Genomic DNA, 16,098 nt, shown 5'->3' with positions numbered 1-16,098 from the left:
CTGTTATGCAACAACAACAATAAATACAAGTTACAACTATGAACACACTTGCCAAACTCCCCAAACTTCTCACAACTGTTGATATAAATCAGATCTGCAATATTTACCACTGAAGATTGTAGTAATTATTCCCAGTAAGCTCCAATGTGACCCTTTCTATGTAGCCACTCCCAATCCTCCAGATTGTATTTCTCAACGTGGGATATGTCACTTGTAGGGGTTTCCGTCCTCACAAACCAGTAAGAAGCACAGTCCCCTTCAAGAACTTTAGGATAAGCAATAACAATATTCAATCAAGCACGCTCAAAAAGAGCTTTTCAATCTCTTTTATAAAGTTTTTAAGAGAATTCCTTCATTCACGTTGCCAATGTGGGATAAATAAAGTCACTTTTTGTCTTGCCCTATTTTTTAAAGATTTTTCTTTTCCTCCTATTTTCTTGCAATTGCTTTCCCCCCTATTTTATCGTGATCCCTATTTTTCTGCAATTCCCATTTTTTTGCAATGCTTTTTTGTTAAATTTTGATTAGATTTATAAATTTGAATTTTTATAATATGTTATCTTTATGTAATAAATAATTGTATAATTAGAACCCTACTTTGTAATAGTACTTCTAGAAATTTATGTACTCCAAAGGAGGGTTCTTACTCTCTTTAAATATATCTTTAAAGGTTGTGAACCTCTATTTGCCAAGGAGGCACAACTCCTCAAACAAAACCCATCGGTTGAGAAAAGATAATACCGCCCAATTTACAAAGTAGATAATAATAATTGCCCGATGAAAAGAAAACTACGTTATGCCCATACTACCACATGCCCAGTACTATGGACGAGATAGTAAAAAGGGAAGGGGCATGCAAGTTTGACATGCCACATCCACGTTGCATTATTTATCCCTTGCATAGGTGACGAAGATGTGGACTATAATATCCACTAAGGAATATTTAAATGAAGAAACCATATAACATTAGTCCAATATCACACGAAGTCCAAAAATGGTGACGTGGTCTCCACTTTGATCAATTTGATGGATGTGCCCGCTTAGATAAAGGGAGATTAATATGCTCGAACATGCTTATTTTTATATAAGGAACCTTGATAAATATTAACATTTTTCCTTTAGTCTTTTTCCACCTAAATGTACTTCTAGATTAATAAAGTTAAATGTTTATATTTGATTTTATAAATTAACTTTATTAATGCATAAATAAATCATAGCAATGATGATATATTTCTTCTATTGATATTAAACATTTATCATTGCATGTAATCATCACCGAGAGTCTTGCTCATGCCCAAAATGACTTACTATGAATAATAAGTATGCTCAAAACAGCATCCAGACACCTTGGATCGAACTACAGCTGAAAGTACCTAAACCAAATGGCCTCAAAGTCCTTTAAATGTCTTAGTCTATGAGACCATTGAGAAATAGGCTGATGACAAACTTGTAAAACTTGTGCTAAAATGGGGACATTATAGTAAATAAATATATGATTAAATATGCAGTAAACAAAACCTAAATCACAACCAAAAAATACCTGAAAGAAACTACAAATTTAAAGAACTCTTAAGTTAGTGATATATTGTAAAATAATTCTCAAGTTAAATTAGCTGTTCAAAATAAATTAATTTAAACAATTGAAATAAAATGAAAACAACTTTAAAATTACTGTAAAGTAAAATAAAATAAAATAACAATTTAACTAAAATTATATCTGTATTTATGATATCTATACCTGTTAACTACCTAGGCTAATAATGTTGGCCTAGTAGTAAATTTCATTGTTAAATAATTACTTTTGTTGACTAGGATGATCTGTCAGCCTAGTTAACATTAAGTTTTTTTCTTTTTAGCCTATATATCCTTCACCTGATTTCATTAAATCTATATTACTATAGTTTCTTCCTGCTTTGATGTGTTCTGACTCTAGACGCGAAATATACTGATTGGAGGAAGACAAGATTACCCTACTATTCGTGCATACATCAGGGAAGGCAAGGCCATTGACAAGATTGTTGTCCTTGTTTTATCTTCTGTTGAGTACTTTTGATTTCACTAGCCAACAGGAATCCGCTTTAAATATTATTGTAACATTGACCAAGGATTTCTGCCACGTTGACATTTTGATTGATGTTTTTTGGTTGACTATTTTGACCCTTTGCACCAGCTTCATTGATCGGAAAATTTGGTTCTTGAGTGGTTAAATCAGATTTAGATTTTGTTGTTGGTATAATTCCCTAAATAGTATTGGCTCATGTTGATTATGTGCCAAGGGGCGACCGCAGCATGGTTTAGTGATGGCTCTTCCATTGGCCTTTGTGCAGTTGGTTTTGCTTATATGTTGGATGGTTTGTGTGCAGTTTTGGTAAATGCTGAAGGTTTAGGTCTCTTTTATTTTGCATGTATCATATAAAATGGGGATTTTTTAAGTTGCTTAATGGAGGAAATTGCCATAAATAAGGGGTACTAGACTTCAAGGAACTTCATTTTACCTTTCCCTGATTAGTCATTTTTTTGCTTTGTATTTTTATCTTACCCTAACTGAAGATGCATTAATGGGGTCATGTTCAAGTTCATATTTGCTTAAGTTGTCTATTCAACTTGATACTAGTTGTTTCAAATTTCAATTACTGATTAGAGGTGTCTCATTTTTGGTTTCACTGCACATTGACTTGGTTGTCAACATAGGACCATGTATGCTTCAGATCAGTCCTCACTAGAACTCATCTCAAGAATTTGAACCATATTGAAGTTACCATATTTATTCTCATTTTACTTTTGTTTTGTGCATGCTTGTATCATGTGTTGAAGCACAGACATTGAACTACACCTTTGTCTGGACCGAGAGGACAATTTGTTTGGTTGGAGGTTTTTTGGTGGGCTCAGTACCTTGAGCTGTAATACTACTAGTAATAATACTATTACATGTGGAAGATCACTGTAACTGAAAGATAATTCAATTCCGAAATTGTTAGTTACTTTGAAAAAGTAGGTTACACTAGATCCTTGGTACTTGTCATTTTCCTTTGGATGCAGAAAGCAATAGAAAATACACTATATGTCTATGGAACTATGAAAACTAGAGATCGCTACATAGTTTTTGGATGTAAGATTGCTACCATTGTTGTTACATACCTCGAAGTTACAGTTAACAAGTGGAAATGCTTGTAATTAATAGATGCTTCAGGGTCTGCCTCATCAAGGACTGACTTTGGTATAAATAGTGTGAGAAATGCCTCCGAGTTAAGATATGAATGTTGGAGGATTTTGGAAGCCAATTTAAGGATACCAATTTTGAAGATCTTGATTCTTGAATTTTAACAAATCTCTGAGACTCTTGAGATATCTGTTTTACTTTAAAAAATATGAAATAATACTTTCCCTTTTAGAATATATAATTAAGGTTGCTTGGGAAGATGGAAAGAACAGAAGTAAACTGCTGCTTGTGCAAAATTGAGAAAAGCAAACAACCTATTGTATATCTCACTATCAAAACGAAATTCGGAAACATGGCATGAGGAATTAATTATTTACTGTACACATCCAAAGGCATACTACAACCACTTGGGTTTATCCTGCATTAAAACACTCAGACCTTAATTGTGGATCTAATCAATGTTTTCTCTAATGTGCATGTTGTATGATTTAATAAGGTTATTGTTCCCAAGTTTTTAATTTATGTATACTAGCATAGTTCTGGATGCTTTCCATCGTTGTTTTGTAGATTTCATAGTTCTGGGTTATGTCATATTTTTAGATGGATGCTGACAAAAGCATCATGGAGCTTTCTTATTTACTTCGGCAAATTATTTCTCTTTTGCTCCCAGCTTAGTGTATTTAGGCCTGATAGGAAGTCCTTTAACTTAAGGTTGGTTTATGATTCAAAGTAACTTATAATCATATGCCAAGTTCTTATCATGCCGTGCTTATGTTTCTTCTATCTGAGTCATAATTTCTGTTGCTTCTAGAGAATATTACTGTACAGACAATAAGTTTCAGCATCTTGTATTTAATGTTGCAGTGTGGATGTTTTGTTAAACCATGCTAATGAACATAAATTTACTTCCATCGCAGGGGCTGGAAACTGGTGTGCACATATCTTATCATACATTGAAAGAGGCTGAATATTGAGTGCATTAATCTAAAGTAGCTGCTACATATATTTTGTACATGTATTCACAGTAAATGGAGTTTATTGAAGAGAAGGTAAATTAATTTTTAGGATATCTCTCTGTTGTAGATTAAATATATTTTTAAAAGCTTCCATTATGATGTTGGCTTTGAAGTTCATTTTTCACATCTATTTTTATAATGCTCTTAGAAATATGTAATTATGATTCCAGATTTTTAGATCCTAGATTGACGGTTTTATGGGTGACAAAGGAATCTTTTCATTGTTGATTGTTTTGGCTGGTTCTGAGATTTGCTTCTTCATTTTTTTGCTTTTTGTGACAACCAGTGCAAAGCAGTGGACAAGTTTTTAAGTAGTTTTTTCCAAGGACAAAATGGAAAGCACTCAAAATGCCCCAGATGTAAAGGATCGGGTCTCATGATAACTACAGGAGGACATGGATCAAATATGCCTTGCTGGTTTTGTGAAGGGTAACTTTTTCAAATTCTGATGTTGGTACAAATGATAAACTTTTTCTTCCACTGAATTCTGTAAAAAAAAATGGATTAATGCACAAATATTTCTTTAAATAGAAGACAGGTTTTCAGTCAGGATTTGGCTATACTTGTTAAAGCCATGATTTTGGGTTTTTGCAGAGATGTTGAATCAATGAGGCACATACTCAGATGCTAGCTTTTCTGACACTTATCTAAAACTGATATAATCATGTTTCCTAATGTAATATAAGATTCATTTATTCAGAAAAAGAGGGAATGCAATCTTTCTGTATCTAAATGTAGACTTTAGATTTATTTTGTTCTGTATGTCAGGTTACTAAGAGTGTCCCTGCTAATTTGTTTTAAACCTAAACAAGTATGTCATAACTGAAGGGTTCAGATTATATAGGCTTAAGAATGTAGGAAACAAGGCTAGAATGCATGCATCTTCAAGAGAACAAGGTCGAGGGAAGCTGATATGTCCAGTGATTAGGTTCTCCTGTGCATGATATTACTAACTATCTGTTATCATCCCAAAACTTCCTAAATTTCATTCAAAAACATTTTCTATTTGACACATTTCATTATTATTTTTATTTTTCACATGACCTATATAGCATTTTGTCATCTCATCTTCAGTCAATTGAAGTGTGTATATATTAGGGCTGTACTTGTGTCTAACTTGTTTCCATTTGCTGTGTGTTTTTGCTTGAGTATGCCTTATCTTCCAATTCCGCGTGTCTTCTTCTTGTTGGAGTTCTAGACTCAATCCTATTGGCACACCTGTTGGCCAACCCTCGACACCCCATTACATAATTAGAATCTTGCGATATGGCCAACACTTGATCCCTAGTATTTCTTTCTATGTTTTCATTACCCTTATATAACTTCTTAGTATGTGTCATATTGTTCCCAGTAGTCTGCTTTTGATACCATCACTTTTAAAGTGAAATCTTTCCTTTCCATTATCATGGTTCAAAATTGAAGTTCTTTCGGGACTCTGTAAATGGTGGCAAACTTGGTCTATTTGTGGAAAATATACAAGAGCGAACATTTTCATCCAGGTCATGATCTACACTTAATTAATTCTTTTCAGAATCTGTTTTGAGCACTTGTGTTTGAGCACATGAATTTTAGGACAAAAATCCTAATGATTTTGGAGGACAATTCCATGCAGAGTTTGTATTTGAGGCTTTGAGCTTTATTGAACACACACTTTAGCTGCATTGTATTGATCTGATTCTTCATTGCTTTTGGTATAAAATTATAAATTATGGACATAGTTACTGACACTGAAGAACCTTTTACATGTAATTTGACCAATACTGTAATAAAAAAGAGATAGGAATTTACACCTGTTATTTTCTGTCCATTACAAGAAGAAGATTGGGAGTTGCATTTTTTGTTTGTAATGTAATGACATTGCTGATGCATAAATAGTAAATTTAATCTGATATGTCTAAGAATCAAGATCTGTGTGAATGCTAGAACCAATAGTATTGGTTATCAAATAATAAGTGCTTTTGCAAGGTTAACAATTAGATTTGCATTATTTATTTGGCTTGGGACACTGTATTTTACAATGAGAGTTGAGGACATTTGTCTCATTGATTTGATCCATCCACCAGCTCAGGTTTTCATTTGCATCAATTGCTATGCAATCAACCCATATAACATATAGAATCTTGAATAAACATTGACTGTGTGGTGTCCCCCATCTGGAACAGTATTGAGCAATGAATTACAATAATAATAAATGAGCAAATGAAAATAATGAGATATAATATATTATTAGTATAATTAATAATTAACCACATAGATAACAATAATATATTATTAGCAATATATAATAGAAAAATATAATATATTTGTATAATTAGATAGTATATTATCGATATAATAATAATATTAACAATATATAAATATAATAATGAAAATATTAAATATAATACTACAATTTAATTTATAAATAAATATAATCAATTATTAATACTCATAATATAATTTTAATAAATTAACATTTTTATAATGTTAATACAATGCTGTGATCATTAGATAAACTGCCTATGCCATAGAGATATATGCAACAGCGATATTTTTTTAATAATAAATATTGGAAATGTTACTGGGACGTCATTTAAAACTTAAAGCAAAAAATAATAATAATCGGCTGAGTATCGGATGCTGATTGGAAGGTATCAGCAATCATAAGTACTACTAACAACTGTTATGTCTTGTGCAGTTAACATACATAAACTTCATATATGAAGGATAGATCACATCTTAAAAGCATAAAAAAAGGGAAAAGGACTCCATCTGCTAGTAGGGATCAGTCCCATGCACCAATAACATTATTGCTGCATTCTGCACCATCAGTGTTGGCAGGTAGTTCAAGTGGAGGCATCTTTTCAATGACTTCCCAATTAGTAGCATGAGGGCCATGTGCTTTTAAGATTTCTCTGTTTTGTTCTTCTATGTTTAGATTCTTCTTTTCCACGAACTGTTTTAGCACATCCCTTTCCTTTTCATCCAACATTTCACTGCAAGTATGAAAGTAATGTGCTGATTGGATGTCTTCTTTTTATACTGGCATTGCTCATTCCTGCAGCATTATCATAAAACCGCTCTTTGGGATCTCCATGACAGTAGAAACCTGTGTCATGATAGTGTAATAGGTGATTTTTATGCAAAACCCAGTAAGCTCTCTTTCGGATCCCTGGGAAACTTCTCCGTTGCTCTTCTTCCAAATAAACCAAAGAACATCACTAGAAAAGACAGACCAAAATGCTATTAAGTTTAGCATAAAAAACATCCACAGAGCCAGCAAGAATTTCAATCCAAGAAAATTTGAAAGGTGAATCCTAAGATATAGCCCTGCCTAAGAAAGTGGACCAAATCAAAATAAAAAATTTGCATTCAAAGAAAATATGCTCAATAGTCTCAGGAACATGACAAATAGGGCAATCATGGGGAGTAATGCCAATTGAAATCAAAGTATTACCAACAGAAAGCTTTTTAAGAAGGTTCCATCTGAATCAAACTTTTGTAGGGTCACTAGGCTGATGCCTCAAAAAGCCTAAAGTAAAGTGCCACATAGAGTTCGGCCAATCAATCCACCGTTTCTGATTAAGTACTTAAGTATATTATCTTCATCCTTAATCACGTTGTAGATCTTTTTAGTAGAGAATCTATAAAAGAGTACCATCTTTCCATTTAAGAGTATTATAGATTTCAGCACTGGTAACCTACTTGCCAGGAAATAATGGACCCATTGCTTTGCTAATGAGAGTATATGTTTTTTTATGGGTAGCCGGGATATCAAACTCAACCTATCATCAATCAAAATGTCACTAATGACAAAGATGCCTTTGCCAAACCATTCTTTAGCAGGGCAGCTTTCGGTGAGGGAAAGGGGTTTATCATTGTTGATGTCTTGTAGCTTCTGTCGGATAAATACTATACATATTTAGTATATATAAGATGTATATATATACTTAACTCATATGATATATATATATGAGAAATTAATATAATAATGACACGAGATATAATGTATATCCATATATATATATGCATTATGCATAAATATAATTGTCATTATATTAATCACATAATAATGAATTGACATGTCCCATGAAGGAACATGTCTCTCCTTGGCTCATTCTCAATATAAATGCAAGAGATTGCTGCCTTTGGAAAACACATACATTATAGGCAGTGCTATTGCATTTGCAGCTATCCTAAAATCAACATGGTATGAAAGCCTAGTTACGATCTAGGGACCTGTGTGATTTTATGAACGACGATGATATTGAGAAGTTGATTATATCGCTGCAATAGGTATACATGAAATGAACAGCCAATGAATGACAGTTATCAATCACATAGCATATACAACCCATGATTAGGAGATGTGGCATACTCGATGTCCTGATTTCTAAATACTTGCAGCAAAGAGATATGGGCATAATTCAATTGATCTCTTACCATTTAGATATCGCCATTCATACTGACACCCACTTTGAATTGGAGGGAAACAATTCCCTGATTCAACAAACATCCTATGCGCATAGAATCATATACACTCCAAAGGCATCTAATAAACAGAATACAGTCATCAAGATGGAACGTAAAGGCATTAAGGGTTACAGTCAACATCCTTGTCACTCACTTCAATATTAGGTAACAGGGGAGTAGATTGTACAGGAGGTCACAATAGAGAAAGGAATTAGACTAAGGAGGAATAATCACCATTGGTTGCACAACCAAATCTCATGCCATTCTTCAACAAATTTGATGAAGATAAGATGCAGAAGTTCAATGAAATTTGCAGAAATTATGCTGTGTGTTCTAGTTTGGTAATCGCAGAACAAATACATACATATGCAGATTGGATGATGTTGAAGAAAACCATACACAACTTAGATGTGTTGGGTTGATGAAGGTATGTGGGGGTTGACATTGCAACAAATCTCTAATATGCTTCCTTTCCATGAATCTTATTGGTAGAAGAACAAGACGACGGCATTATTGTTGTTTATGATTTGTGTTGAACAGAGTATGTCAGATAGAACACTATGTCCAAGCTTTATGTCTAAACTGATCTCTAATATGTCTGTGAGTTCATCACTGTTTGCTATAGTTCCAGACGAATCAGCGTACACTCGGTTGTCTAATTGAAGTTTACAATTTACACGATGAATGTTGAGTTGTTCAAAGATTGATATATGATCTGGTTTGGTTCATTTATAACTTCCTTCAGCCACCTGTATTCAATTAAGGTTTGCAAACTGTATAATTATTGTTTATGACTGTCGCCAGTAACTAGAAACACGGTTTGTGTTGCTTACTTAGCAATACAAAAGAAAAATAATGTCTAAAGTTTGGAAAATGGTAAGTATGTTGGTTAAGACATTTCAGTTATCTCTCCACAAGCAGTTGAATCAGTTTCAAACTATAATTTATAATCAGGTAGGTGATTAAGAAGAATCAACTCTACCAGTCATCAAAAGAATCCTGCACAAAACATATTGTGTCAAAAAATGATATTAGGAAACAAAGGGAGACGAATCAAAGAGAGACATGCATGTGACGGGTCACAGTAATATAACAAATGTATATTATCACAAGAATCCATACACGATCAGTCAAAGGATACCAATCATTGACATAATGTAGAACAGGATCATTCAAAGTGGAAAATATAATATCAATCGAACTACATAGAGTTCATTGCAATATTTAATATTGGTAGCAAGAGATTCAAAACATTGATGGGTCTATGAATTTGAAGAAATAACATTCCAAAAAGGCTATAAGTGGTACAGGGGTCATTGCAGTGGTATAAGAATGAGAATTTCACATTGTGGGGCAAATAATAATCAATGTTCCATTCTCATTGTTTGACACGTGCTTATATGGAGGTATTTTCTGATTTGATGCATATGGACCTTCATTAGAGCAACTTGTACAGATAAGTATTTATTATCCTTAAGTACTTCATTTATCTACTCACTGTAGTCTCTCTCTTATATGTATGTCTATATGTACGATGAGAGCTACTTGTCTTGATTTTTTCCTTTCTCTCCGAGGATGTTCTTGCAGGAAAAGGAAGATTGATATCAGATTTAGAGGGAGTATAACACTTCATCAAAGGCAACATTGGATTAGGAGCATACAAGATTGATATTCAAAAGAAGTCCAACAATTTATGTGTGTGATTTCAAGATTTTAATGGGCCTGCCCCCTGTGTACGGCATGAGGAAGTGATGACTTCCAAATGATTATCACTTGTATTTGTAGAAGTTATTGTTTACCGTAGGAGTAAATGAATTAAGGCATATAGACAATAGACAAGAACAACAACAATTGTACTCCTTTTATTATTCGCATATGCCAAGAGATTACATACCACTTCCAATGATGATTTACAATGATTCAAGATGAGGTATAAATACTTCCCATCGAACCTTCTTGAAGGGGTCCCTCGGCTACATAACAATACTAATCTACCCGTCAGCTACAAAATCTTTATCGACGACATGAACCCGTCGGCTACACAGTTTCTACAGATGACATCATCCCCCCCAAAAGAAAAGTCATCTCCTGGCAACTTCAAAACTAATGAAAATAGGAGACCACAAAATACAATATAGAAAGAATATACACTAGAAAGGAGGCTGGGATCCTGAAGAAGATTGCTGCTGGCGCAACTCATATACTTGATTCATCTGGATGCTCAAATCCTTTTGAATCCGTGTATTAACCTCTATGGCTTCCTTCAGAAGAAGCGCTACATCCATAGTTTGGGTCTTCGCTAACTGCAATTCCTACTCAGTCACTTCCTTATCCCGCAAAAGTGCGGCACGTTCAGTTGCCCACGCTACTTGCTGGCTAGCCAAATCCGCATTTACCTTTTTTCTAGCCTCCCTCTCTGTTGCCAGAGACCTCTCAGCTGTGACCTTGTCTGCTGCCCTGTTCGCCTTTGCACGCCTGTGAGCATAATAGACCTCTTTGTACAATCCTACTATCTTGTGCGCCAGCTTCTCCATCTGAGTGGCGCATGGCCCCAACTCAGGCTTGGTGGCCCAATCCGCCAACATCTCAGGTGTCTCAACTGTTGACCAACCCCTGTCCTCAAAGCACAAACGGAACTGCTCCGGACAAACCCTCCTGATATAAGTCCGGACCAAATGCAACTCTTTTCGCCGAGTCAAAGCTTGCAAAGCAATGGTGTGTCCCTTCTTCAGTGCAACTCGCATGGCTCTGAGGTAGTCCTTGAAATCTGTCCTCATCTGACCCATAATCCTCCTTTGCCACATCGTCCATGGTCCACTCCCCATCACTACTCGTCTCCGCCACTGCTGCGGTAACCATGTCCACATCTGGTGTCGCCTCCTTCTTGGGCGCATCCTCGAATTATGGAACCGCCATCTCCTGTGGCTCCGATACAGCTGCTGGTCCTGGGGAGACTCCTCCATGCCTCGGGGATTGAATGGATGGTTTGACCTCTGCAGGAATGAGTCGGACTTGCTGCTACAAAAATGCGTTCGCTCTATCCATCACCTCCATTTTCTCGGGCTGCTCTGTCTGTGCTAGCTATGCCTCTGTCAACAAGGAAGACGAAATAGTGACCATAGCATTAGAGCCAATCACATCCAAACGAACCTGAGGTTTCGGCTCTAGCATTGGAAACTCTATCAACTTTGGCTCTGCTGGTGCAATAGGGTTTGGCGTAATATCCTAGGAAGGCATGCCCTCGGGTGAAACAACATTTGCTGCGGCCATCAAAAAAGCGACCTTTGTGGTGGCCACTGGTGCAACAACATTTGTCGTCCATGGGACACCATCTGCCACTACCGATGGGACATCTGCTACTATTCGTGGGACCACATTTGCCACCGTCGGTGGGGTCATAATGACCGATGCATGATGCTGACCAAACGAAGGAATGTGTGAAGTGGTGGTGGACAAGTGCATCGAAGTTAGCAACTGCAGTGGTGTGAAAAATGTGGACTCGCTAATTGCTGGTTCATTGCCAACTTCTGCAGAAGTACTCTCTTCCTCGTACTCAGCTCCACTGCTCTTTGAAGTATCCTCTCGTCCACTGTCCATGTCCCCGTAAGCCTCCAATCCTTGGAATACCTTCTTCTGCCCCGCTGCTGTTCCATCTGTGTCCAAATGTCTTCAATAGAATATTGGAGGCTCTCCTGGCGCCAACTTTCCCCGCGGTGGAGCCTCAAAATCATCCATTGGTATCTGATTAATGGCTGCCTCCAGAAACAGGGCAATGGCATGGTGTGGCATAAAGAATGTCCTGTGCTGAAGTGTCATGAACTCCTCCATCCGGTCAGTGAGGACTGTAGCCCAATCATACACTGTGTCATTCATGATGCCGTTCATGAATACAACCTGTGGCAAAGCTATATTCGACGCCCGACTTGCCCTTGTCAACTTGCTTTTGATGACATCCATGATGCATTGCCAGTGGTCCTCCCGAATAAAATCTCGCCGAAGCCCTTTGCACTTAGACCCCTTTACCACTGACTCCATCTCCTCAGGTGTAAGATCACGGCCTGCTAACTTCACCCAGTATTCTTTCCGTTCTTGTGACAGCTTGTGGTTCTTGATTTCAACCTTTCAACCTCCTTGGCTAGGGATGCTGAAAACTCTAGTGAAATCCTTCGGTTTAAAAGAAATTGTCATCCGATGCTTCTTGTACAAAAATGTGTTGGTTCTGCTGTGCCTATTATATGCTTCTATCATGGTTCGCGAAATTGATTCAAACAATCGAATGGAGAAAACTGGAAGTTGGATGGCCCAATGCACTTGTGCTCATACCAAAATTTGTTTAATTACCTCTATGTCTGGAGTTTCTTGCCACCATTTCCGGCACTCGTTGCCATTGAGTCCCTCAAATTGAACCGTGAGATGTGTGAGTTCGGCCCTTACTTTTTGCTTCTTACTGCTGGAAGTGGATGGCCCTGCAACTCGGATTCCAGAAGCTAAAACTCTGGCATTCTTCTCCATATTTGTCTTAGCTGGTTCTTCCACTACTTCCGTTTCCCTGCTGATTCCATAATAATGGCTTCTTTCTTTCCTTTATAATGTAGGGTTCCTGTTGCTTTTGTCTTCCTGTGGAGGATATGCCTCAATATATGTTTTTCCGTTGCTTGTTTCTTTCCTTGACGGTTCCCTTTCAACTAACGACTAGGAGATTACCTGCGACATAGATCTTTACACTAGCTTCCAACGAAGAACTCGCCTATTGGAAATTAGTCCCAGAATCCTCATCCTCCACTTTTATAATGTCACTATTCGTTGAGGGAGTTTGAAATATATCCGCGAAATGTTAGAACATAACCAAATTGACATTTGCGGGGAACTAATGCCGAGTGTGGGAGAAGCAAAGTTACGCCGCAGGGATTGAAGAATAACCCGCGAGGAGATAAGGTAACCTGTAAATAAACCGTCCGGGAAAGAGAGGCTTTAAAAGAATGAAGTCACTAAAGAGGAGTTGAAGCCGCAAAAAGGGAGCCGCGGGCAACAAAAATGCAAACGTGAGCACAAAACAACCCGCGGAAGGATAAAACAACCCCCGGGAGAATGTCCACGGACTGCCCACGGAACACACTGCTTGCGGGGCAGGTGTCCACGAAACAGTGCCGCGGGACACTGCCCACGAAACAGTTGTCTGTGGGGATGCCCGTGGGCAGGCTTTTTCCTCATTTTTGCTTTTTCTTTTTTTTTTTTTCAAATTATTTATTTATTTATTTTTTAATTAATTAATTAATTAATTTTTTAATTTTTTTTTGAAATACAACAAACTCAATTCTCCCTCCGGACTTCGTCATTCAATGACGACGAGGTAGTCTTCCTGGCATTGTACATCTTTAGGTTCAAACCGTTGATTGCCTGAGGTACTTCTTGTCTGTCTAAAGTCCACAATTTTATTGCTCCATTGTCACCAACCTCCCAGATCTGGTATAGCCCGACCCACTTAACTTTAAATTTGCCTGGTTTGATTTCATTCCGTCCGTTATACTTCAACACCATCCCGGTTGAAACCTATTCAGCTTTAGATGTTTATTATGCCACGCTTTGCGCCTGTTCTGTGTCACCTTTGTGGCCCATTGTGCTAGTAGCCATTTCTCCTTGAGCTTGTTCAAATTATGCAACCTTTCCCTCAGGCTTGCCATGTCACCCAACTTATTTTCCAATGCGATCCTCAGGTGCGATCCTCAGGCTTGGTATCATGAACTCTGTTGGTACCACTACTTCCTACCCGAACATTAACTGGAACGGTGTGTTCCATTGTCACCTTGTACGTCATGCGGTATACCCAAAGAGCAGAGGGTAGTTTCTCCTCCTAGTCTTCACCTTCAACCGCACAAGACTTGTAAATAATTGATACCAGGATCTTGTTCGTAGCCTCAGCCTGTCCGTTTGCTCTCGGGTAGTATGGGCTCGATAATGAATGATAGATCTTAAATTCAGTAGTGAGCAGTCAGATAACATGGTTAACAAAATGTCCTCCCCTATCACTTGTCAACTGTAGTGGAATCCCGAACCTGGTAATAATTTGCTCATAAATAAATCTTGCTGTGCTCATCGCCGAGTTGTTCGATAGTGCTTGTGCTTCCACCCACTTGGTCAGATACTCCATCGCTACAACAATATATCAGCACCTTCTAGTCTTGCTCACCTTCAGAGGTCCGATGAAATCCAATCCCCACCTTTCGAAGAGTTTCTACGTGTGTGAGGGGTTAAACGATATGAAGTCTCTCTTCAGTGGCTTCTTGACCCTTTGGCAAGTGTCACAATTGACGACCCATTCCCGTGCGTCGTTGTACACTGTTGGCTACCACAATCTTGCCAGTAGTATCTTCCTTGCCGTGGTGTCAGGACCCATGTGTCCTCTTGCTGGTCCCTCATGCACTTCCTTCAATACTTTTGGTATTTCCTTCTCCAACACACACCGTTGCAGGATGTGATCTAGCCCCATTTTGTACAGTAATCTATTAATTAATTGAAATGTACGGCTCCTTAATACCAATCTTCATCTTTCATTCTCTGGCATCTCCCTCGGTGGCTGTCTCGTGGACAGGTATTCCCTAATACTCTTGTACCATTTTGGCAGTATTGGAATTTGGAATGGTTGTGCATTAGGGAAATCATCATTCACGCCTCCATCCATTGGTTCACTTGTTTTAATTCGCGACAAATGGTTTGTGCTGGCATGCTTCTTCTCGGTTCATACAATGATTTTGAAGGTGAATTCCTGTAGCAAAAGTAGTCACCGACTGATTCTGCCGTGAATGACAGGTTTATTTACTAGGTACAATAGAGCCTGATGGTCGACATAGAATACGAATAGTGTTGCTGGCAAGTAGTGTTGAAACTTCTGTACTGCGTAAACCATGCCCAATGCTTCCTGTTCTGTTGTACTGTAATTTTTCTCTGCCTTAGATAGTAGTTGATTGACAAAGTACACTGGATGATTGAGTCCGTGGTTACCCGTCTGTGCCAAGGTTGCACCTATTGCATAGTTGGATGCATCGACATGAACATGAAATTCCTTGTTCCAATCTGGATACGCTAAGATAGGTGCTGTGGCCAACTGTACCTTCAACCCTTCAAACGACTCCTGTTCTTTGTCCCATTTGAACGGTTCCCCTTTGCATGTTAACCTATCTAGCGAGTATGATACTTTGGCAAATTTTTTGATAAATCTTCTATAGTAGCCTATGTGTCCGAGAAATGACTTTACCTCCATTACATTCATGGATGGCTATATTTTCATTATGACTTTGACTTTGTTCGGATCCATTTTCAATCCTTCCTTACAAACTATATGTCCAAGCAATCTTCCCTACGAGACCATGAATCTGCATTTCTTTGGGTTCAAGGCTAGACGCGTCCTTTGACATTTTTTCATGCATTCGCCCAAAGCTACCAGATGTTTGTCCTCCATGCTGAATACAAACC

General features: G+C 37.5%; 1 protein-coding gene across 2 annotated transcripts in view; it reads left to right on the top strand.

Moving 5' to 3' along the window:
- The window catches only part of LOC149536741 (uncharacterized), a 99,188-nt gene that overhangs the window by 44,928 nt on the left and 38,162 nt on the right, over positions 1–16,098 (top strand). Inside the window, exons 2-3 of one of the 2 annotated variants that reach the window (XM_089803870.1) lie at positions 4,078–4,209; positions 4,463–4,605. In XM_089803870.1, the coding sequence (XP_089659996.1) occupies positions 4,189–4,209; positions 4,463–4,605 (164 nt within the window). In that variant the 5' untranslated portion in view covers positions 4,078–4,188. Of the gene's footprint in view, positions 1–4,077; positions 4,210–4,462; positions 4,631–16,098 lie in introns of those variants that run through there. The other variant, XM_089803871.1, reaches the window with a different exon arrangement.

The sequence above is a fragment of the Cupressus sempervirens genome, chromosome 10 (assembly GCF_028749045.1).
Source record: "Cupressus sempervirens isolate cs-2001-9-10 chromosome 10, ASM2874904v1, whole genome shotgun sequence".
NCBI lineage: Eukaryota > Viridiplantae > Streptophyta > Pinopsida > Cupressales > Cupressaceae > Cupressus > Cupressus sempervirens.
This window is presented reverse-complemented; position numbering and strand designations above follow the sequence as displayed.